Source organism: Schistocerca nitens, chromosome 7, assembly GCF_023898315.1.
Source record: "Schistocerca nitens isolate TAMUIC-IGC-003100 chromosome 7, iqSchNite1.1, whole genome shotgun sequence".
Classification (NCBI taxonomy): domain Eukaryota; kingdom Metazoa; phylum Arthropoda; class Insecta; order Orthoptera; family Acrididae; genus Schistocerca; species Schistocerca nitens.
Window position 1 is genome coordinate 372661435 of NC_064620.1, and position 26296 is coordinate 372687730.

At 43.1% G+C, this 26296-nt stretch overlaps 1 protein-coding gene across 1 annotated transcript in view; it reads right to left on the bottom strand.

Annotated features, from left to right (window-relative positions):
• LOC126195203 (protein phosphatase 1 regulatory subunit 42-like) overlaps window positions 1-26296 on the bottom strand; it is a 134262-nt gene that overhangs the window by 62504 nt on the left and 45462 nt on the right. Inside the window, exon 4 of the mRNA XM_049933717.1 lies at window positions 18528-18762. Coding sequence (XP_049789674.1) covers window positions 18528-18762 — 235 coding nt within the window. The remainder of the gene's footprint in view (window positions 1-18527; window positions 18763-26296) is intronic.

The window sequence follows — 26296 nt, forward strand, 5'->3', positions numbered from 1 at the left end:
GTTTCCTGAAGGGCAATGAAAAAGCAGGTGTAACGTTTAAAAGCAGCAGTTCCATTGGAGGATGACACTGTCAGTCATCTGGGAAGGCATGACAAGCCCAAGGAGGCATTTTACACCTCAGGGTCACCTGTCACCACTGCTGATGCTGATAGCTGGGACTATTGCGTCTGAAGCGTCGGCAAGATCTATGTCCTCAGGGGATGCTAGAATCTCCTCCTACAGATGTGGGACTGTTAGGGAGCGGTGGTGTGAGGAAGACATTCCTTAACAGTCTCCTTCTTGGGCTATTTGCCCTCTCACTTCTCTTTAGGGGCATGACCAAAAGGCTTCTGGTATGTAGCTTCAAGTATGGATGAAGACCGCAAAGCCCTTCGACCAGCAGCTTGTGTCTCCTTCAGCCACTGGCTGGTGTCCACTTTTTCACAGGGGGGAGACCTTGGAGGTCCCCAACAGCACGAGAGGAACTGGAGGAGGCTGTTGCTTCCCCAGCTGGAGTGAGAGGACCAATGTCACGGCATTTTGGGGTGGTATTGCTCCCAAAATAGGTTCTTTGGGAGTAACAGAAGAGGAGATGCCCTCAACCACCAAGGTGGCAGAAGTATTCGAGTGGCCCTGAGGGCCCACTGTATGAGGCAGAGATGTGGCGACTACCATCACCAGTGAGAACGATGTTAATGTAGTATACAAAGACATCAAGTGAATGGGGTGCAACTATTCATATTTCCATTTAGCCTCCCATTAAGTCAGCCTGTCCAGTGGCTTGTACTCTATAATTTTCTGCTCCTTTTGGAGTACCGTGCAGTCCAGCGAACAGGGTAAGTGGCGCTCTTCACAGCTGACACAGGTAGGAGGAGGTGCACATGGAGTATTCAGATGCAGCAGATGTCCGCAGTCTCTACACGTGGTGCTGGAATTGCAACAGGAAGACGTGCCTGAATTTCCAGCCCTTAAAGCATGGCATAGGGGGAGGGACATATGGTTTGACATCACATCAGTAGACAATCGCCTCGACCTTGGCCCTCAAAGGCAAAGATGAAGGCAACTATGGCAATTATCTTTTGGTCTCCAGTAGATGCACCAGACAAAGTGAACACCCTGCCATTCTAAATTGGCTCTTTTTTGGACAGCAAGAGAAGGTCACAATGGAAAATAATCTCCTGGACCATGTTGAGGCTCTTCTGGGGGTTGACAGAAATGGGAATATCACTCAGCTTGTCACAGGTGAGCACTGGTTTTTTTTTAATTTTTCGGTGTAATTAATTACTTATTGTTTATAACATCATTCTTAACAGCAACTTTTAATATGATCTGTATACATATATCCAAGGTGCGTGGGAAAATGTAATTGTTACATAATATCTGACATATGTTTCCAGGATATTTCCTAAGTGCTACTTCAATAACAAATTCTAGATAAATCATAACCACAGATATGATTCGATTGTTTACCATTGTTAAAGCAAGTTTTACAAAAATGTGTAATATGTATAAAAACTTTGTAGTAATAACTAAGAATAAGGCTGTCAGTAAATACATATCAAGAATCACACACTCTCTTCCTCCGGAGAATCTCTGCAATCATTACATGTAACAACATTGTGGCAATGTTGCTTGCAAACGAATCTTTTGCAGCTATTGCAAGTGACAGTAGTTTTATCATTTTTTTTTACCACTACAAAGATGGCACTTCCCACACCTTCTTACAGTCTCATCGTGATTGGCAGGAAATGATTGATGAGGTGACAGAAATCCTTGAATATCTCGTGGTAGAGTAGAGAGCTATGCTAAGGGCCATCTTCTTGCGGTTCTTTGTGTAGAGTAGGATGTATACATATAATCCACAGTATCAACTCCACCTTTTGTTGCATTGTAGCCCAAATTTACAACAGACTTGCCTGTAGCGGTGTCGATTTCAGCAGTTTCATGCATTGACGATAGGAAAAGCACAGTCTTGTTCCTTTTTGTTTGGCACGAAACAAGACAGAAGTCATATTGAAATCTGGGAAGACAATTTCCAATTTCTCGCGATCTGTTGGGCAAAAATTCCGCAGCAATTTCCTTCTTGTTCTTTTTCAATGTTCCAATGAATGTTAGCCCATTTTCTAAAAGATGCTGGGCTACAGGGTAACTACTGTAGTAGTTGTCCATAGTTACATTCCTGTGAGTTCCCTTGATTGGCTCAACCAATCTCTTTACAATATCCATTAGCTGGTTAGATGCAACATATGGTCCAGGATTCTGTCTGCCGCAATATACTTCAAAATTAGAAGTACAAAATGTCTTGCTATCACGCAGTGCATACAACTTCAATCCATACTTAGCGGGCTTATTGGGCATGTACTGAACAAAACCACAACGTCCGCGAAATGGGACAAGCATTTCGTCTATGGTTGTGAACTCCCCTGGACTGTAGTTATTTCTGCAGTTGTTCAGAAATGCTGAGTGGAGATTGCGGATGGCAGCAAGTTTATCAGTTGCTAGTCGTTCTTTTCTTGTAGAAGTATCGTCAAACCTGAGTGTCCGGAGCAAGAACAGAAAGCGCTTGTAGCTAAATGCTGCCCTTAGAATAATCATTCCTGTCCCATTTGATGCCCACAGTTCTAATACATTTGTGCGTCCTCCTTTTTGTACAGCAATGAGAAACAGTGCTCCTAAAAGAGCCGTTATTTCAGAAGCAAAAGTAGTGTTGCAATCTCTAGCCCTTGAGTAATTAAAAGATGATCTCTTGTTATTTATGTACTTGTTTGTGTTTGCAACGACATAATCAATTATCTCAGGATCAAACAAATTGAGAAAACTTTCAATTTCAGTTTTAGCTTCTCTGCCATTGCGTTTCAGGCCAGCTAGGACTTTGATTATATTCTTACGCTTTGGTTTCCCTGGTAGTGCTAATGGATTATTTATCCACAAAGTTTCTTGGTCCTTACCAACATAAAAATGGCAGTCATATGTGGCATTCCTTTCACTTCATTCCCATCAACGCATGACTGCTCAGATTCGCTGGAATGATCTGCAGTTTCAATTATTTCTGCTTCCTCATTGCTGTCAGAGAAATCTACATAATCTTCTTCGTCAGATAATGACAGAAGAAGACGCTCAATTTCTTCTGGTGTTAGTCCTTTCCTTTGTGTGGACCTGGGAGACAACAAAATAGTTCTAATACCAAAGCAATTTTAATAACTAAATCATCATTCACCCACAGAGTTTAAAAACCAAACTTGTAACCATCAAAACATTCGACAGTGGTACGGCTACATGTACTTACATTACTGGGCGTGAGCGGTACGCAAGGCCGTCTCGGTGCAGTCGGCCACTTCACAGGTGAGTCACAGCTGTTATGGTGGGTATAATGATGGCACAGTAATGCAGTTTGGCGAGTGACTAAACAATCGAAGCATATCTAGCACCACTGTTCTGTGCTCGACGCGCTGATGTAATTATTGAACGAAAACAAAATTGGCGGCATTGTATGCTGCCACGCGCCTGCCCCAGGGTTAATCAAGACCGACCCATCACTCATTTTGGACAGTGCTGTCACTTCCCCAAACTTATCCTCCAGATGTTCAACAAAAAATAGGCTTCATAGCCAGAATGGAGTCCTCATCTGTTCTGCTGCGGACTAAATACATTGTCAAATAAGGCTGTCTATTTTCCATAGTCCTCCATTCTTTCCATGTTGTAGGTAGGGAGGGGAACAATTTGGGGTCATATTTCTCAGGATTAAATTCAACTTTTGCTTTCTTAGAGACAGCTTGAGCCACTCGGTCCCCAGAAAAAGATGGCCAGATCCACTTCATTGCAGGTCATCCGCCCTGATGCCACCCACTCCGATCAGGAGCTCTCCCCACAGGCGCCACCCAGCCACAGCAAAGCCCACGTAGTGCAATGGCCATTGCTAGACTCCTGATGCCCCAAGAAGACTGGCATCTACTCATTGGAAAACGTGGGGAGTTTGCAGCTGACGCATCAGGGTAAATTACGGCCCCACCACAACGGACTCGCTACCATGCTGGATGTTAGGTGCACGGAAATCCTGCATTGTCATGGGAGTAAAGGAGGACAGTGGACAATCAATGGAGATTATGTGCCACATACGGTGTCCTCATCCAAACAGCTGGAATATGGGTGGAGTTGTAATGCCATGTCACTAATAGGTGCAGAAGACCATAATGCATGAGAGATATATAGTGCACCACATAAGACGTCCATCCCCAAGTGGCTCTAATTTCAGAAAAATTTGGAAAGATGGAGGTTAAACCTGCAAAGGAGACCAAATTCAGTAAGCCAAATGGTTGGAGACTCAGGAATACCTCAGGCCTATTCTAACCCCTGAACCCTGGTAGATGTACAGTGACATCTGAATGTTATAGGGGCCTCCTTGTTCTACACTTGATTCCAGCTTTGCAAGAACTTAACTGTGTCCACACTACTATTTTTAAGCAAGATGGGGTGACATCACATGTCACTTGCCAGGTGAAAGGTTAACTTTGAGAAACCTACAGTAAAGACATATGGCCTTCCATATTCTCCAACCTAAATCCATATGACTTCTGACTGTCATGTCTATGAGTGATGTATCCAAACTCTTCCTGATCTGAAGAATAGTATATGACAACATATCACTCTGATTACACCAGAGGCTGTGAGCAACTGTCAAACATGCCGTGTTATGGATGCAGCATGTTGCTGAACCAGGAGACCATACTGAACTCATTTTAACTTGTGATCACATCCTAATTAATGTGCCAGAATTACGGTTATCATGTGTTTGATTGTTCCTCCCCTTTTCCTGCAACCACGCCACATTCTAACTGCTTAAAATACCATATTTTCGCCTGGTGACAGAAAGTGAAACCATTATTTTCTCAGCATACTCCACAAGTGCACTCGTTGATGAATACACCTACGATGTTTCAACATCCTGCAATATATACAACCCACACTGCAGCACTTGGAATGCCATCAATGTAATTACAACCACCCAGTATTTCTGTCTTCATCAGACACAAGTTGTGTTATTTCCACAGATTACTTTGGAGCAGCATGCCCTCTTCATTTTCCACTGCTCAACCAACTGCAGATGTCCTGTGACATATACAACCCATAATGCCACATTCGAAACACAACCAGTTTAATATAACCGCCCGGTATTTCTGTCTTCCTCAGATGACTATGTGTGTCGTTTTTGTTGATTCTATAGATCTTATAATTAAATTTTCCCTGAGACATTCAGCTTCCAACATTATCATAGATATTTTGATTCTTTTTGAGCAGCACATCTTTGTTTACCACTACTAAAACAGCTCCAGATGTTGCCACTGGTACTCATAAGCCCACAGATTCTTGATGTGATTCATTAATGAAATTTATAGTCCAGGAAACTGTTTCAGAAATAGAGCTTTTCTCCTGATATAGCCAGTGAAAGATGTAATGATTTGGGCATAAAAGCATCCCTTCCCCAGACATGCCACTAGCCATAACGGCTGACTTTTAAATTGCTGCCCCACAAATCTGAGTTGCACCGGCTCGAGCTTCCTTGTGGCACAATCAGTCTTCTTCTTCTTCTTGCATTACAGCCTCTGTAGGACCACGGGTAGCCCCTTCATGGACTGCATTTCCTCTTCTTCTCCCAGAACCTCTTCATTCTCTCTCTTCTTCTCTCCCACTCTTCTTCCGAGGTCTTCAGTTTACGTTTCTCCTGGCGGCTCCACTGGCAACATTCTAATCTTTTCCTGTATTCTTCTCTGTCATTGATCTCCGGCATATTTGTCGGTATGTATTTGTTCCTCCAATTTTCCTTTCCTTTGACCTTGATCCCCAATTCAAACCAGTCGTTCCAAAGTTCAACAACCCACTTTGTTCCTGTCTTTCCCCATGTCCTCCCTGTTGTTTCCCACACTCTCTTCGTCATTCTGTCCATACTCATCCTAACTACATGCCCAGCAAACCTTTCCCTTTTGAGTCTGATTTCCCCGGATATTGTTCTCATGTTCCGGTACAATTCTTCCCTAGGTCTTTGCATCCATCTCTCTCCACCTCTTTTGGGATCTAGTATTTTTCTCAGTATTTTTCTCTCTTCTTTCTCTAGTTGTTCTGCCCCATTTCTTCCTAGTGTCATCGTCTCAGCAGCATATAATACTGCATTCCTCACTGTTGCCTTGTAGTGGCTTATCTTTGCCTCTGTGGATATATTCTTTTTATTGTATATCTCTCTCGTCATAGGAAGGCTGACCTCATTTTCTGTATGCTCTCTGTTATTCCCTCCTTGCTCCTGTTCCTTCCTGTTATAAATTCTCCCAGGTATTTAAATTTGTCCACCATTTGCACAGAGCCTTCCAGTGTTTCCCAGTCTGCAGTGGTGTTTAATGTCTTTCTCTTGTTATAGGCAATCCTCAGTCCAACCTTTCTGGCTACCTTACTTAAGTTGTCGAGTTGTGTCTTTGCATCTTCTTCCATCTGACTTACTATTGCTATGTCATCTGCAAAGGCTAGGCAGTCTACTTGAGCCCTGTTGTCCATTTTTGTCCCCCACATGGGTCTTTGGTATTCCCATTTCCTCGTTTATTGCTCTCCACTACCTGATCACTTCGGCAAGTGCTACACTGAACAACAATCGTGACAATCCACAATCAATCACTTCAAGGTATGCACCTGACAGCTGCTTGAGAAGAAGAAAACTAGTTTGAAAGTCTCAAATTGGCAAAACAATTAAGAATGATTTCAGCCTCTGTTCTCATTTACATTGCCAACACAACACTGATTATAATTCATTATCGCTATTTGATATCAGTGAGACAGCAGAAGTTTTATTCAACGTTGCTATATTCCTTTCTAATTTCATTTGGTTGGAATAAGCACATTTAGTATTAAACAGTAGAGTGACAGTTTACTGTTAATACACTGTACAGATTAAGTTTATAATGTGCTTGTCTTCTGTTAATGTATACCTTAGCTCATCGCACATCCCTGAAGGTAATATTTCTTGATGCGATGTAAGGAACATGATGAGTAGGTGAATACTACTTCTCAAGGGCAAGGAACTCAAATTTAGTAGTTTTAGTCTGAACTCTTTCAGTTTATCCAACCAAACAATTATGCTGCACCCCCAAAATTTGTAAAGTAAGCTCAAAAATGTAGGAGGAAAGAGTATTGTCACTACAGAAGGAACTTGGGGAGCACAACATGAACTCAGAACAAAATGTCATTCCATGGAATAAAGGTCAAACTACTACCCACAGGGGATGGAAAAAAATAAACACACTGCCATCATCACAGAAAATTATGGCATAATTGTTCTGAAATGCAAATGATATTATACATTTAAATTTTATGGAACAGGATACAGAGAGTAATGTAGTTAACACTGAAATATTCAAATCTTTGAAAAGTCGTTTAGGAGAATTTGAAGAGACAAACTGAATGTGTTGTTTCAAGGTTAGATCACTCACTTCATGCAGCACAGTGGATGAGCTACACCACACAGTTTTACATGCAGAAGTACATTCAGTTATTTCATGACTGTATCTTCTAAAGTGACAGCACTTTGTTGATGGCAACAATCTCTGCATTTCACTTTTTTAACTACATAATGCTTAATGAGGCATTACTTTTCAGTTAGCTCCCATACTGTATAACTAGAGATCTTTCGATACTGCCCAAATAATAGAAATCAAATTAAAATGTTCTAAAGTATAACAACTATAACATTCTCAAGTAAAAACAACATTCTACATTTACATCAACACATATACTCTGCAAGCCATTGTACAGAGCATGGTAAAGCATACACCATACAAATATTATCAATTTTCTTTCCTGTTCCCCGAGCATATTGCATGTATTCATTGTAACCAGCAAATGGTTTATTCTCTTTTCTATAGTACTGTTCATTCCCCAACTGTGAGCTCTACAATAACAATTGGCCTCTGAAGATTCTTACATTACATCTTCTACTTGCATTTTTCTTTTACCCCTTTGTATTCTGCAACATTCATTTTCCTTACATCTGATATTGCTCACATTAAAGAGAGGCTTGCACTAACGTTTTTAAAATTGCAAATACTATAATCTATCAAATTTAATTAACTACAGCTATGTATAGCTCACTGACCAGATAATAATTGAAGGGGTCAACAAAAGAAAGTGTTATCCAAAGAGTGTGTATTTCGAAGTACTGCAAGTTTGATTAAAGAAAAAGATGGGGGTGTAAAACCAATAAGACAAAGTACCTTATATAGTAGACAGTTCTTCCTAGTGGTGCAAAGGAAACTACTTGTTTCCAGAAAGTGGTGCATTCAAAAACACAATATATTATGTGGTCAGTCTAATCCTTACTAAACTGAGGATTAGAAATTTCTTTCACTGACCTCTTCAGTTCTCACTTGATACTTCCTGACTCAAGTCCTATGAGCAAGCTGCTGTCAAGCTCACAGTTTTAATCTGCAAGAACATTTCAGCTCAGTGTAAATGCAGCTGCAGAGTAAAAATTTATTCTGGAAACAATCCCCTAGGCTGTAACTAAGTAAATTCTCTGCAATATCCTTTCTTCCAGGAATGCTAGTTCTGCAAAATATGCAGGAGAACTTCAATAAACTTTAGAAGGCAACAGAGAGGTATTTGAGGAAATAGGGGCTGGTCATGAGTGATGCTTGGATAGCTCAATCAGTTGTGCACTTGCCTAAAGAGCTTAAGATCCCAGGTTCAAGTCACATTCCAAAGTACAGTTTTAATAAACCAAGAAGTTTCATTGGTGCAAATTCCATGGCAGAGTGAAAATTCATGTTGTAAATAATCCCCAACACAGTGGTTGATTCAGTTCTCCACAATATCCTTTATTCCAGAAGTGCCAGTCCTGTAAGGTATGGAGGAGAATTTCTGGGAAGTATGGAAGGTAGAAGATGAGATACTAACAGAAGTAAAGCTGTGAGGGTGGGTCATGACTCATACTTGATTAGTTCAGTCACTAGAGCATTTGCCCATGAAAGGCATAGGTCCTACATTCAAGTCAATTTAACACACAGTTTCAAAAATGGTTCAAATGGCTCTGAGCACTATGGGTCTTAACATCTTAGGTCATCAGTCCCCTAGAACTTAGAACTACTTAAACCTAACCAACCTAAGGACATCACACACATCCATGCCCGAGGCAGGATTCGAACCTGCGACCGTAGCAGTCCCGCGGTTCCGGACTGCAGCGCCTAGAACCGCATGACCACCACGGCCGGCACACACAGTTTCAACCAGTTAAGAAATCAGTGTTCACTCTGCCATAGAGTGAAAATTGTGGCAATGCATAATGTATCAAAAGCCTTCCTAAGTGACATCGAAGAACACAGCATCAACCTGAGAGCTGGTATCTACTACTTTCTGGGTCTCAAGCATAAACAGAGCAAGCTGGGTTTCACACAAGTGTTGTTTATGGAACTCATTTATTTCTACAGGAGAGATTTTTGGTCTTCAAATTGTCATAATATGTGAGCATAAAATAAGTTCCAAAATTCTACAACAGACTGACATCAGATACAGTCTACAGTTTTGTGCATCTGTTCTTTGGCCCGTCTTGGAAATGGGAATGACCTGCACTTTTTTTCAATCATTAGGAACACTTCACTCTTCCAGTAGCGTACAACATGCTAGTGCTAGAAGAGGAGGAAGATCTTCTGCATAGTCTATGTAGAATCATATTGATATCGTCTCAGGCCCAGTGGAGCGATTTTAGTTGTCGTTCGATCCAATGGTCACTTATTTTTATATTTGTCATTCTGATATTTGTGCAATGATTTCAAGGAGTAACCGCAGTGCCGACTTCCTCTGTGAAACAGTTTTGGAAAAAGAAGTTTAATATGTTGGCCATTTCTGTGTCATCCTTTGTTTTGTTGCCATTATGGTCAAAGAGAGTCTGCAGATATGTCTACAAGCCATTTACCATTACCAGAATGAGATTTTCACTCTGCAGCGGAGTGTGCGCTGATATGAAACTTCCTGGCAAAGTAAAACTGTGTGCAAGACTGAGACTCGAACTCGGGACTTTTGCCTTTCGGTAGAGCACTTGCCCGCGAAAGGCAAAGGTCCCGAGTTCGAGTCTCGGTCTGGCACACAGTTTTAATCTGCCAGGAAGTTTCATTTACCATTAGTTAACTACGCACTGAAACAGCTAGTTTATGGGGTTTTTTTTCTTTCAAATAATTAAAGAGCAGTATTAATATGATTAACTGAGAAACATGTTTTTATTAAGTTTGTCTTGATCATACTAAATGTGAAGACACAGTTGATCAGTTTCCACTCCTTCACAGCTATTATTTTAACTCCTAAAAAATATACAAAAATATAATAAATACTGTTAAATATAACACTGAAAAGTGCACAAACATGAAAAATAATGCATCCATGTGACCTGTTACAAGTTACTGTGCCACTGGCATGTAATACAAACAGCCATTTCTCCTTTTATGTCATGCTTGTAGGAATGAGTATAACTCTGTCAGCAGAAGGTGCAGAAGCAGGATCTGCAGTTTGTATTACATTACTAGACATACACTCTATGAATCAACAGAAATCACATAAGCAGTTCATATTATGTGACTGAGATACACTGAAGTGCCAAAGAAACTGGTATAGGCATGCATTTTAAAGTACAGGGATATGTAAACAGGCAGAATATGGCACTGTGGAGTGCAGTTGTTACAGATCCTGTTCTGGAATGCAGACAGGATCAACAACAAAAGGGCGGAACTTGCCATGCTCATGAAGCATAAGGGTATGCTTATTGCACTACTAAGTGAAACTAAGCTCAAACCCCACAACCACCTAAACTTCACTGACTACTGCGTATGTCATGCCAATCGACCGGATGGCTCCGGTTTCAGTGGAACAGCTATCGTCATACACAACGACATTGAACACACAAACATAGTGCTTCCTGAACTTGAAAAACTAGAGGCAACCGCTGTCAGGGTCACGTTCAACGGAGCCTACACTACACTGTTGTCAGTATACAACAGCCCTAAGAACATCAAGACACTTGACATCAGCACTTTACTCAACATATCACTGTGAGTAATTGTCACTGGAGATCTTAACGCAAAACACCCTTACTGGAACTCACACACATGAAACTCCAACGGAAAGAAACTGTACAAACATGCATATCCTGGGCCTTATCTCAATGAGGAACCACCTCAGGAGACATTGGCAGCGTACCAGGTGCCAGAACTTCAAACAGCACATGAACAGGCTCCAGGGAATAATCTGGCACTAAATACAAACATTTAAAAAGCAACAGTGGAACCAGAAACTCGAAGGGCTGGACACCATGCAACCTGGTGTGTGACAGTTGGCCCGTCACTTCAGGGCGAAACTGTACACACCCATGCTACAAGGGCCAGATGGACCAGCATATTCTGTGGAAGAAAAATTGGAACTGATGGCCCTCACACTTGCAGCATCGTTCACACTGAACCTGAATTCCTCAGACCCAGCGTTCACACTTCCGACCAACCAGATAATTACACGCATCTTGGCACAACCATCCCGCAATGACATCTGACAGGCTAGCACAGCTGAAGTCAAATGGGCCATCATGCATATCATAGCTAGGAAAGCCCTTGGTCACGATGGCATTCAAAACCGTGTCTTCCAGGAGTTTACAGATAAAGCAGTAGAATACCTCACACACATCACGAATGCCATACTTAAACACCAACACTTCCCCGCCTTTTGGAAGATGGCCAAGGTCCTGATGTTCAGGAAGCCAGGGAAAGACCACACCCTCCCACAAAATTACCAACACATCAGTCTGCTGAGCACACTCAGCAAGATCATTGAGAAGGTAATAATAAAATGACTCACTAGGCACTGCATTACAAATGACACCCTGAGGCTGGAGCACTTCAACTTCAGGAATCACTACTCGACAACACAACAACTCCTCCGCATCGTTGAATACATAATACACAGATACAACACAAACAAAGCAACTGGGGCAGTGTTCCTGGACATCGAAAAGGCCTTCGACCATTTGTGGCACAATGGCCTCATATGCAAACTCAGCGATGCAGGGTTCCCCCAATGGGCTCATATGTCTCATACACTCATCTCTCACTGACAGGAGTTTCAACATCGACATGCAGGGCAAACATTCAACACGACATGGTATCCAGGCTGGAGTACCCCAGGGAAGCATCCTAGGGCCCATATTGTTTAACCTCTACACTAATGACCTTTCAGCTACAGGCAACACGGTGGTGGCAATCTACAAGGATGACACTGCCATCCTCGCGCAAGATTGGAAACCGTTGAACATTAACTCATGACTGCAGACTGCATTCAGAGTGGCAGCACCTTGGTTGATGAAATGGCATGTTAGAGTAAACGTCAACAAGTGCTAAGCCATTCTGTTCACTGTTGTTGTTGCTGTGGTCTTCAGTTCTGAGACTGGTTTGATGCAGCTCTCCATGCTACTCTATCCTGTGCCAGCTTCTTCATCTCCCAGTACCTACTGCAACCTACATCCTTCTCAATCTGCTTAGTGTATTGATCTCTTGGTCTCCCTCTACGGTTTGTACCCTCCACGCTGCCCTCCAATGCTAAATTTGTGATCCCTTGATGCCTTAAAACAAGTCCTACCAACCGATCCCTTCTTCTAGTCAAGTTGTGCCACAAACTTCTCTTCTCCCCAATCCTATTCAATACCTCCTCATTAGTTATGTGATCTACCCACCTTATCTTCAGCATTCTTCTGTAGCACCACATTTTGAAAGCTTCAATTCTCTTATTGTCCAAACTGGTTATCATCCATGTTTCACTTCCATACATGGCTATACTCCATACAAATACTTTCAGAAATGACTTCCTGACACTTAAACCTATACTCGATGTTAACAAATTTCTCTTCTTCAGAAACAATTTCCTTGCCATTGCCAGTCTACATTTTATATCCTCTCTACTTCGACCATCATCAGTTATTTTGCTCCCCAAATAGCAAAACTCCTTTACTACTTTAAGTGTCTCATTTCCTAATCTAATCCCCTCAGTATCACCTGATTTAATTTGACTACATTCCATTATCCTTGTTTTGCTTTTGTTGATGTACATCTTATATCCTCCTTTCAAGACACTGTCCATTCCGTTCAACTGCTCTTCCAAGTCCTTTGCTGTCTCTGACAGAATTACAATGTCATCGGCGAACCTCAAAGTTTTTATTTCTTCTCCATGAATTTTAATACCTACTCCGAATTTTTCTTTTGTTTCCTTTACTGCTTGCTCAATATACAGATTGAATAACATCGGGGAGAGGCTACAACCCTGTCTCACTCCTTTCCCAACCACTGCTTCCCTTTCATGCCCCTCGACTCTTATAACTGCTATCTGGTTTCTGTACAAATTGTAAATAGCCTTTCGCTCCCTGTATTTTACAACTGCCACCTTCAGAATTTGAAAGAGAGTATTCCAGTTAACGTTGTCAAAAGCTTTCTCTAAGTCTACAAATGCTAGAAACGTAGGTTTGCCTTTTCTTAATCTTTCTTCTAAGACAAGTCGTAAGGTTAGTATTGCCTCACGTGTTCCAACATTTCTACGGAATCCAAACTGATCTTCCCCGAGGTCCGCTTCTACCAGTTTTTCCATTTGTCTGTAAAGAATTCGTGTTAGTATTTTGCAGCTGTGGCTTATTAAACTGATAGTTCGGTAATTTTCACATCTGTCAACACCTGCTTTCTTTGGGATTGGAATTATTATATTCTTCTTGAAGTCTGTGGGTATTTCGCCTGTCTCATACATCTTGCTCACCAAATGGTAGAGTTTTGTCATGACTGGCTCTCCCAAGGCCATCAGTAGTTCTAATGGAATGTTGTCTACTCCCAGGGCCTTGTTTCGACTCAGGTCTTTCAGTGCTCTGTCAAACTCTTCACGCAGTATCTCATCTCCCATTTCATCTTCATCTACATCCTCTTCGATTTCCATAATATTGTCCTCAAGTACATCGCCCTTGTATAAACCCTCTATATACTCCTTCCACCTTTCTGCCTTCCCTTCTTTGCTTATAACTGGGTTGCCATCTGAGCTCTTGATATTCATACAAGTGGTTCTCTTCTCTCCAAAGGTCTCTTTAATTTTCCTGTAGGCAGTATCTATCTTACCCCTAGTGAGACAAGCCTCTACATCCTTACATTTGTCCTCTAGCCATCCCTGCTTAGCCATTTTGCACTTCCTGTCGATCTCATTTTTGAGACGTTTGTATTCCTGTTTGCCTGCTTCATTTACTGCATTTTTATATTTTCTCCTTTCATCAATTAAATTCAATATTTCTTCTGTTACCCAAGGATTTCTATTAGCCCTCGTCTTTTTACCTACTTGATCCTCTGCTGCCTTCACTACTTCATCCCTCAGAGCTACTCATTCTTCTTCTACTGTATTTCTTTCCCCCATTCCTGTCAATTGTTCCCTTATGCTCTCCCTGAAACTCTCTACAACCTCTGGTTCTTTCAGTTTATCCAGGTCCCATCTCCTTAAATTCCCACCTTTTTGAAGTTTCTTCAGTTTCAATCTGCAGTTCATAACCAATAGATTGTGGTCAGAATCCACATCTGCCCCTGGAAATGTCTTACAACTTAAAACCTGGTCCTAAATCTCTGTCTTACCATTATATAATCTATCTGATACCTTTTAGTATCTCCAGGATTCTTCCAGGTATACAACCTTCTTTTATGATTCTTGAACCAAGTGTTAGCTATGATTAAGTTATGCTCTGTGCAAAATTCTACCAGGCAGCTTCCTCTTTCATTTCTTCCCCCAAATCCATATTCACCTACTATGTTTCCTTCTCTCCCTTTTCCTACTGACGAATTCCAGTCACCCATGACTATCAAATTTTCGTCTCCATTCACTACCTGAATAATTTCTTTTATCTCGTCATACATTTCATCAATTTCTTCATCATCTGCAGAGCTAGTTGGCATATAAACTTGTACTACTGTAGTAGGCATGGGCTTTGTGTCTATCTTGGCCACAATAATGCGTTCACTATGCTGTTTGTAGTAGCTAACCCGCACTCCTATTTTTTTATTCATTATTAAACCTACTCCTGCATTACCCCTATTTGATTTTGTATTTATAACCCTGTAATCACCTGACCAAAACTCTTGTTCCTCCTGCCACCGAACTTCACTAATTCCCACTATTTCTAACTTTAACCTATCCATTTCCCTTTTTAAATTTTCTAACCTACCTGCCCGATTAAGGATCTGACATTCCACACTCCGATCCGTAGAATGCCAGTTTTCTTTCTCCTGATAACGACATCCTCTTGAGTAGTCCCCGCCCGGAGATCCGAATGGGGGACTATTTTACCTCCAGAATATTTTACCCAAGAGGACGCCATCATCATTTAATCATACAGTAAAGCTGCATGTCCTCGGGAAAAATTACGGCTGTAGTTTCCCCTTGCTTTCAGCCGTTCGCAGTACCAGCACAGCAAGGCCGTTTTGGTTAATGTTACAAGGCCAGATCAGTCAATCATCCAGACTGTTGCCCCTGAAACTACTGAAAAGGTTGCTGCCCCTCTTCAGGAACCACATGTTTGTCTGGCCTCTCAACAGATACCCCTCCGTTGTGGTTGCACCTACGGTACGGCCATCTGTATCGCTGAGGCACGCAAGCCTCCCCACCAATGGCAAGGTCCATGGTTCATGGTCCATGGTTCACTAGAAGACTGAAACTACTGTGTAAACATCAACACTGCAACCAAACGACACTACATGCATGCCCAGTACATTTCCGTGAGAAGGTCAAATACCTTGGTGTCTGGCTGGACCGGAAACTACTCTGGGGGGACCACATTCAACACATGACCAACAAAGCAAACATGAGGCTCAAACAACTCTATTCTATGCTTAATAGGCGTAGCACACTGAATAGGAGGGTGTCCAGGTCCACGTACACCACACTTATTAGAATTCTGATGATGTACGCTGCTCCCGTCTGGGGATACGCTGCGCCCACATGCCTGCACTGTCTGCAGCTCATACAGAACAAAGTACTAAGAATCATAAGCAATGCACCGCATTACACACAAACTGTGGATCTTCCCCGGGAATATTGGTTAGATACCCTCTTGCAGGTATTCCAAAAACTCTCCACACGACTGTACAGAAACACAACACATTCATGTAACACATTTATTCTTTCTCTGGGGAACTATGACCACAACCATAGATGGACCATAGACACTATTAGCAAGGAACTAAACATCTATGGTCCATAGCATGCTAACACAACAGTACTGGTGCGCCCCTACAACACAGCTACTACTGGCAACCCCAGATGCTCGACTCGCCGAAAAACAGACAATAACAGGGAAGCCATACTGTACACAACATGCAAACCAGCCACACACACACGCTACACTGTGAGCTGATCTATGGCCAATCAACCACTAATGTATGATGACCTCAGACTGTTATAGGGACGCAGCTGCTACAGCAGGCCCTACAACGAGCACCCACAACGAAAAAAGTAACCATGCACGATACCTCACACCAACATAACCACACCTGGCATGCACTGTCACAGCTAGCAAGCCGCTACTGCCCTTACTACCCATCCTACTGACGCAGAGATTTTTTTCCCTTGGCACTTGCCTTGACACTTTTTTTCCTCTGGCCTTACAAACCGCTACCCTTCGATCGCCTTTGTCAACTTTCTGTCTCCTGATGGACCATGGATTCGAAAACTAACATGTTATACGGAGGTGACAGTAGAGCTTTTGGCTTGGTCACCACGTCAGTGTGGGCGTGGAGGGGGCCCATCCAATATGGTGCAGTTGTTAGATCAGTTACTGCTGCTAAAATGGCAGGTTATCAAGTTTTAAGTGAGTTTGAACATGGTGTTATAGTCAGCATATGATGGGACACAGCATCTCTGAGGTAGTGATGAAGTGAGGATTTTCTCATGCGACCATTTCACGAGTGTACTGTGAATATCAGGAAAGCAGTGAAACACCAAATCTCCAACATCGCTGTAGCTGGAAAAATATCCTGCAAGAACCTACTGTGGATACCAGGAATCCGGTAAAACACCAAATCTCCAACATTGCTGTGGCCGGAAAAAGATCCAGCAAGAACGAGGCCAATGGCGACTGAAGAGAATCATTCAATGTGACAGAAGTGCAACCATTCCACAAAATTCCTACAGATTTCAATGCTGGGCCATCAGTTAGTGTCAGCATGTGAACCATTCAATGAAACATCATTGATATGGGCTTTTGGAGCCAAAAGCCCAATTGTGTACCCTTGATGACTGCATGACACAAAGTTTTACACGTTGCTTGGGCCTGTCAGTACCAACATTGGCCTGTTGATGACTGGAAACATGTTGCCTGGTCAGACAAGTCTCACTTCATATTGTATCAAGCAGGCGGACATGTATGGGTATAGAGACAACCTCATGAATCCATGGATCCTGCATGTCAGCAGGGGACTATTCAAGCTGGCAGAAGCTCTGCATTGGTGTGTGGCATGTGCAGTTGGAGTGATATGGGACCCCAGTACATCTAGATATGACTTACAGGTGGCACATACATAAGCATCTTGTCTGATCTCCTGCATTCATTCATGTCCATTGTGCATTCCAATGGACTTGGGCAGCTCTAGCAGGCAATGTGACACCTCACCCATCCAGAATTGCTACAGATTGGCTCCAGGAACATTCTTCTGAGTTTAAACTCTTCCACTGGCCACCATCAAACTCCCCAGACATGAACATTATTAAGCATATCTGGGATGCCTTGCAACATGTTCAAAAGAGATCTCCACCCCCCCCCCCCCATACTCCTACAGATTTACGGATAGTCATTTACAGATAGTCCTGCAGGATTCATGGTATCAATTCCCTCCAACACTACTTCAGACATTAGTCGAGTGCATGCCATGTCGTGTTGCAGCACTTCTGCATGCTCATGGAGGCACTACACGATATTGGGGAGGTGTATTAGTTTCTTTGGCTCTTTAGCGTATATACACCATTGCTCAATAAATGGTATGGAATTGGAAATAGCCGTTCACATTATACGACTGAGATGTACACATCATGGCTCTGATATGTTACAGTGTAATGTTTTTTTTCATATTTAAGGACTTTTCAATTTCATATTTAATCTTTTTTTTATCTACTGCATTTTTTAGAGTTCTGCTGATTTTTAGCAAACAAAAGCAGTCAGCTTTGTCATTATGTTTAACTTATTCAAGACAATCTTAATAAAAATATATTCAAATAAATCAGTTCTCCAAGTGACACTGTAACCTTCATGTAACAAAGAAAAGTTTTTATTTTGGTACTGATGAAACAACAATGTCAGTCCTTTGGAGTTAATCATGTCTATTTGATCATAAGACAGCAAGAATTGTGGAAAATAATTTCATCAGTATGTAGGATTTCATTATTTACATATCAGAGACTGGAACACACACACACACACACACACACACACACACACACACACACACAAGAAAAAGCTACCTCAAAGCTACACTTACCAATCCTATTGGCAGCTGCAATTATATTCTCACGATAGTGGTGGCATTTGCAAACAGGGTTACCCTGTAGCTCAAGTGAAGAAAGAATAAACCACCCACTTACAACATTTGTGATGTCACCCACATCCAACAACCTGTTATCCTTTGCTGAAAGAAATGTCAACTTACGAAGAGGAGCCAAGTCCAGTAAGGAATTTAAACCATTGCCAGAGACATTCAGCACTTTCAGAGTTGACTAGAAAACAAAAAGCATATTAAATTGAAATCATCCTATTTCAAAATGAACAGTAACTGATGGAAACCAAATAACTACAATAAAAAAACATGTTTCTACTCACAGCAGTTCTTCTTTCTGTCATGACATCTACTCAAAGAATGTTAATAACTGTCAAAGACAACTCTTCCTATCTGGTGATTTTTATAGTTTGAAGTCTATATTACAGCATGTGAAACTCACCCGATCCATATTTGTCTCCTGTGGCACCTTCTATAATTTTTGTTGTACCTTACTTTAAAAGACATGCTATAAACAACCTGTCTCCTTATTAGTTACTTTATCTTTGTATTGGATCTTCAGTGTTGTATAACATGAAAAGGTTCTGAATATCTCAATCAGTTTATCTAAAGAATCTTTTTGTGTTTGTCCTCGCTACATTGCATCAATGTTGGCAGCATTTCTTACATGCTAGTGAAATTTCCACTTATGAAATATCTCCTTCTTCATCTCAATTTTGATACTGATTTCACTTTTTCAAACTTATTTTTCTATTACCTGGAGTTTTAGGTGCTATAATCCCAGAATTCATTCAATTATTATTCTGCCAAAAGTGACTGCAAAGAAAAAACAACATTTTCTCCGCTTGCTGATAAATGATGCTTTTGTTTCCCAGGGATCCTTCTGAACATAGACTGCTTTGTTACAAGTATATCTACATCTACTTTCATATTCTGCAAATCACTGTGAAGTGCATGGTAATGGATACATCCCCACTCTGCAACATATTATGGTTTCTTCCGGGTATACACTCGCACACACACACATATCCATCCACACATATACAGACACAAGCAGAGATATTTAAGGACAAAGAGTTTGGGCAGAGATTCAGTCGAGGCGGAAGTGAAGAGGCAAAGATGATGTTGAATGACAGGTGAGGTGTGAGTGGCGGCAACTTGAAATTAGCGGAGATTGAGGCCTGGTGGGTAACGGGAAGAGAGGATATATTGAAGAGCAAGTTCCCATCTCCGGAGTTCGGATAGGTTGGTGTTGGTGGGAAGTATCCAGATAACCCGGACGGTGTAATACCGTGCCAAGATATGCTGGCCGTGCACCAAGGCATGTTTAGCCACAGGGTGATCCTCATTAGAAACAAACACTGTCTCCCTGTGTCCATTCATGCGAATGGACAGTTTGTTGCTGGTCATTCCCACATAGAATGCATCACAGTGTAGGCAGGTCAGTTGGTAAATCACGTGGGTGCTTTCACATGTGGCTCTGCCTTTGATCGTGTACACCTTCCAGGTTACACGACTGGAATAGGTGGTGGTGGGAGGGTGCATGGGACAGGTTTTACACCAGGGGCAGTTACAAGGATAGGAGCCAGAGGGTAGGGAAGGTGGTTTGGGGATTTCATAGGGATGAACTAAGAGGTTACGAAGGTTAGGTGGACGGTGGAAAGACACTCTTGGTGGGGTGGGGAGGATTTCATGAAGGATGGATCTCATTTCAGGGCAGGATTTGAGGAAGTCGTATCCCTGCTGGACAGCCACATTCAGAGTCTGGTCCAGTCCCAGAAAGTATCCTGTCACAAGTGGGGCACTTTTGTGGTTCTTCTGTGGGGGGTTCTGGGTTTGAGGGGATGAGGAAGTGGCTCTGGTTATTTGTTTCTGTACCACGTCGGAAGGGTAGTTGCGGGATGCGAAAGCTGTTGTCAGGTGGTTGGTGTAATGGTTCAGGGATTCCGGACTGGAGCAGATTCGTTTGCCACGAAGACCTAGGCTGTAGGGAAGGGACCGTTTGATGTGGAATGGGTGGCAGCTGTCATAATGGAGGTACTGTTGCTTGTTGGTGGGTTTGATGTGGACGGACGTGTGAAGCTGGCCATTGGACGGGTGGAGGTCAACGTCAAGGAAAGTGGCATGGGATTTGGAGTAGGACCAGGTGAATCTGATGGAACCAAAGGAGTTGAGGTTGGAGAGGAAATTCTGGAGTTCTTCTTCACTGTGAGTCCAGATCATGAAGATGTCATCAATAAATCTGTACCAAACTTTGGGTTGGCAGGCCTGGGTAACCAAGAAGGCTTCCTCTAAGCGACCCATGAATAGGTTGGCGTACGAGGGGGCCATCCTGGTACCCATGGCTGTTCCCTTTAATTGTTGGTATGTCTGGCCTTCAAAAGTGAAGAAGTTGTGGGTCAGGATGAAGCCTGGCTAAGGTGATGAGGAAAGAGGTTTTAGGTAGGGTGGCAGGTGATCGGCGTGAAAGGAAATGCTCCATCGCAGCGAGGCCCTGGACGTGCGGAATATTTGTGTATAAGGAAGTGGCATCAATGGTTACAAGGATGGTTTCTGGGGGTAACAGATTGGGTAAGGATTCCAGGCATTCGAGAAAGTGGTTGGTGTCTTTGATGAAGGATGGGAGACTGCAAGTAATGGGTTGAAGGTGTTGATCTACGTAGGCAGAGATACGTTCTGTGGGGGCTTGGTAACCAGCTACAATGGGGCGGCCGGGATGATTGGGTTTGTGGATTTTAGGAAGAAGGTAGAAGGTAGGGGTGCGGGGTGTCGGTGGGGTCAGGAGGTTGATGGAGTCAGGTGAAAGGTTTTGCAGGGGGCCTAAGGTTCTGGATTTCTTGAAGCTCCGCCTGGACATCGGGAATGGGGTTACCTTGGCAAACTTTGTATGTGGTGTTGTCTGAAAGCTGACGCAGTTCCTCAGCCACATACTCCCGACGATCAAGTACCACGGTCGTGGAACCCTTGTCCGCCGGAAGAATGATGATGGACCGGTCAGCCTTCAGATCACGGATAGCCTGGGCTTCAGCAGTGGTGATGTTGGGAGTAGGATTAAGGTTTTTTAAGAAGGATTGAGAGGCAAAGCTGGAAGTCAGAAATTCCTGGAAGGTTTGGAGAGGGTCATTTTGAGGAAGAGGAGGTGGGTCCCACTGCGACGGAGGACGGAACTGTTCCAGGCAGGGTTCAATTTGGATGGTGTCTTGGGGAGTTGGATCATTAGGAGTAGGATTAGGATCATTTTTCTTCGTGGCAAAGTGATATTTCCAGCAGAGAGTATGAGTGTAGGACAGTAAATCTTTGACCAGGGCTGTTTGGTTGAATCTGGGAGTGGGGCTGAAGGTGAGGCCTTTGGATAGGACAGAGGTTTCGGATTGGGAGAGAGGTTTGGAGGAAAGGTTAACTACTGAATTAGGGTGTTGTGGTTCCAGATTGTGTTGATTGGAATTTTGAGGTTTTGGAGGGAGTGAAGCTGGAAGTGGGAGATTGAGTAGATGGGAGAGAGTGGGTTTGTGTGCAATGAGAGGAGGTTGAGGTTTGCTGGAAAGGTTGTGAAGGGTGAGTGAGTTGCCTTTCCAGAGGTGGGAAACCAGGAGATTGGATAGTTTTTTGAGGTGGAGGGTGGCATGCTGTTCTAATTTACGGTTGGCCTGTAGGAGGATGCTCTGAACAGCCAGTGTGGATGTGGGAGAGGAAAGATTAAGGACTTTTATTAAGGATAGGAGTTGACGGGTGTGTTCATTGGCTGAGTTGATGTGTAGGTGAAGGATTAGGTGGGTGAGGGCAATGGATTGTTCAGTTTGGAACTGGTATAGGGACTGATTGAAAGAAGGGCTGCAGCCAGAGATGGGAACTTTAAGTGTGAGGCCTTTGGGGGTAAAATGAAAACGAAAATAAAAATATAAGGGGGGAGATAAAGGTGAACTGGAGAGTAGCTGGAGATCTGGTGTGAAAAAAGGCGAGAAGGTGTTGGTTACAGCTGGGCTATGTTGGACTCGGGTTGGTAGAAAGGTTAGGTGGTTGTGTTGCCGCCAAAACACGTTAAAGGATGGAGAAATTCGGGAAAATTTCGAAAAAACTGCGTGTAATGTATTAAAAGGAGTGGTTTTGTGGTGGCAGATTATGAAAATGAGGCTAACAATTGTCTGACGAAGAAAAAATGATGTTAAAACCTGTGGGAAGCGGATAAAAATTATCAGTGATGTGGGAAAAAACGGAAATGGAAATAAAGCGAAAGTTATTAGAATTAGCCGAAATGGTTGTTTAAAAGGTGAAAGGAACTGTTTGTGAACTAGAAATGGTGGATTTTATAGCGGCGGTAGTGGAGAAAATAAGACTACAGAAAAGATTTCGAAATGCACAGGGACTGTAAAAAACGTAATTGTTGGGTTCAAATTACTGATATCAATATAATAGAGGGAAACATTCCACGTAGGAAAAAATATATCTAAAAACAAAGATGATGTGACTTACCAAACGAAAGCGCTGGCACGTCGATAGACACACAAACAAACACAAACACACACACAAAATTCAAGCTTTCGCAACAAACTGTTGCCTCATCAGGAAAGAGGGAAGGAGAGGGAAAGACGAAAGGATGTGGGTTTTAAGGGAGAGGGTAAGGAGTCATTCCAATCCCGGGAGCGGAAAGACTTACCTTAGGGGGAAAAAATGATGGGTATACACTCGTGCACACACACACACATATCCATCCACACATATACAGACACAAGTAGACATATTTGAAGACAAAGAGTTTGGGCAGAGATTCAGTCGAGGCAGAAGTGCAGAGGAAAAGATGATGTTGAATGACAGGTGAGGTATGAGTGGCGGCAACTTGAAATTAGCGGAGATTGAGGCCTGGTGGATAACGGGAAGAGAGGATATATTGAAGAGCAAGTTCCCATCTCCGGAGTTCGGATAGGTTGGTGTTAGTGGGAAGTATCCAGATATCCCAGATGGTGTAACACTGTGCCAAGATGTGCTGGTTGTGCACCAAGGCATGTTTAGCCACAGGGTGATCCTCATTACCAACAAACACTGTCTGCCTGTGTACATTCATGCGAATGGACAGTTTGTTGCTTGTCATTCCCACATAGAATGTGTCACAGTGTGGCAGGTCAGTTGGTAGATCATCTGGGTGCTTTCACACGTGGCTCTGCCTTTGATCGTGTACACCTTCCAGGTTACAGGACTGGAGTAGGTGGTGGCGGGAGGGTGCATGGAACAGGTTTTACACTGGGGGCGGTTACAAGGGTAGGAGCCAGAGGGTAGGGAAGGTGGTTTGGGGATTTCATAGGGATGAACTAAGAGGTTACGAAGGTTAGGTGGACGGCGGAATGACACTCTTGGTGGAGTGGGGAGGATTTCATGAAGGATGGATCTCATTTCAGGGCAGGATTTGAGGAAGTCGTATCCCTGCTGGACAGCCACATTCAGAGACTGATCCAGTCCCGGAAAGTATCCTGTCACAAGTGGGGCACCTTTGTGGTTCTTCTGTGGGAGGTTCTGGGTTTGAGAGGATGAGGAAGTGGCTCTGGTTATTTGCTTCTGTACCAGGTCGGAAGGGTAGTTGCGGGATGCGAAAGCTGTTGTCAGGTGGTTGGTGTAATGGTTCAGGGATTCCGGACTGGAGCAGATTCATTTGCCACGATGACCTAGGCTGTATGGAAGAGACCGTTTGATGTGGAATAGGTGGCAGCTGTCGTAATGGAGGTACTGTTGCTTGTTGGTGGGTTTGATGTGGACGGACGTGTGAAGCTGGCCATTGGACAGGTGGAGGTCAACATCAAGGAAAGTGGCATGGGATTTGGAGTAGGACCAGGTGAATCTGATGGAACCAAAGGAGTTGAGGTTGGAGAGGAAATTCTGGAGTTCTTCTTCACTGTGAGTCCAGATCATGAAGATGTCATCAATAAATCTGTACCAAACTTTGGGTTGGCAGGCCTGGGTAACCAAGAAGGCTTCCTCTAAGCGACCCATGAATAGGTTGGCATACGAGGGGGCCATCCTGGTACCCATGGCTGTTCCCTTTAATTGTTGGTATGTCTGGCCTTCAAAAGTGAAGAAGTTGTGGGTCAGGATGAAGCCTGGCTAAGGTGATGAGGAAAGAGGTTTTAGGTAGGATGGCAGGTGATCGGCGTGAAAGGAAGTGCCCCATCGCAGCGAGGCCCTGGACGTGCGGGATATTTGTGTATAAGGAAGTGGCATCAATGGTTACAAGGATGGTTTCTGGGGGTAACGGATTGGGTAAGGATTCCAGGCGTTCGAGAAAGTGGTTGGTGTCTTTGATGAAGGATGGGAGACTGCATGTAATGGGTTGAAGGTGTTGATCTACGTAGGCAGAGATACGTTCTGTGGGGGCTTGGTAACCAGCTACAAGCGGGCGGCCGGGATGATTGGGTTTGTGAATTTTAGGAAGACGGTAGAAGGTAGGGGTGCGGTGTGTCGGTGGGGTCAGGAGGTTGATGGAGTCAGGTGAAAGGTTTTGTAGGGGGCCTAAGGTTCTGAGGATTCCTTGAAGCTCCGCCTGGACATCAGGAATGGGATTACCTTGGCAAACTTTGTGGTGTTGTCTGAAAGCTGACGCAGTCCCTCAGCCACATACTCCCGACGATCAAGTACCACGGTCGTGGAACCCTTGTCCGCCGGAAGAATGACGATGGACCGGTCAGCCTTCAGATCACGGATAGCCTGGGCTTCAGCAGTGGTGATGTTGGGAGTAGGATTAATGTTTTTTTAAGAAGGATTGAGAGGAAAGGCTGGAAGTCAGAAATTCCTGCAAGGTTTGGAGAGGGTCATTTTGAGGAAGAGGAGGTGGGTCCCGCTGTGATGGAGGACAGAACTGTTCCAGGCAGGGTTCTGTGGCTAAACATGCCTTGGTGCACGGCCAGCACATCTTGGCACAGTGTTACACCATCCGGGTTATCTGGATACTTCCCACTAACACCAACCTATCCGAACTCCGGAGATGGGAACTTGCTCTTCAATATATCCTCTCTTCCCGTTATCCACCAGGCCTCAATCTCCGCTAATTTCAAGTTGCCGCCACTCATACCTCACCTGTCATTCAACAACATCTTTGCCTCTGCACTTCCACATCGACTGACATCTCTGCCCAAACTCTTTGTCTTCAAATATGTCTGCTTGTGTCTGTATATGTGTGGATGGATATGTGTGTGTGTGCGAGTGTATACCCGTGCTTTTTCCCCCTAAGGTAAGTCTTTCCGCTCCCGGGATTGGAATGACTCCTTACCCTCTCCCTTAAAACCCACATCCTTTTGTCTTTCCCTCTCCTTCCCTCTTTCCTGATGAGGCAACAGTTTGTTGCGAAAGCTTGAATTTTGTGTGTATATTTGTGTTTGTTTGTGTGTCTATCGACCTGCCAGCGCTTTTGTTTGGTAAGTCTCATCATCTTTCTTTTTATATATATATATATATATATATATATATATATATATATATATATATATATTTGATGACAGATAATGTTGTCTGTCATCAAATAAATATGATCAAATCTAGAGCCTCACTGTAGATTTGATCATAAAAGTCGCCTGTTTTCTGTTCACTGTAATGTGAAATGTTACCACCTGCAGCATTCTGTCACCAGTAGTGTGTTTGTAAACATGGCTGCGATGTTTAATTCACGTGTGCCATCAACTACAGTATTAATAGAAAGATATGAAGCTGATGAGATGCTTTAAAATGTGAGGCACCCTGAGTACAAAAATGGATTAAGATGATTGGAAAGCTAC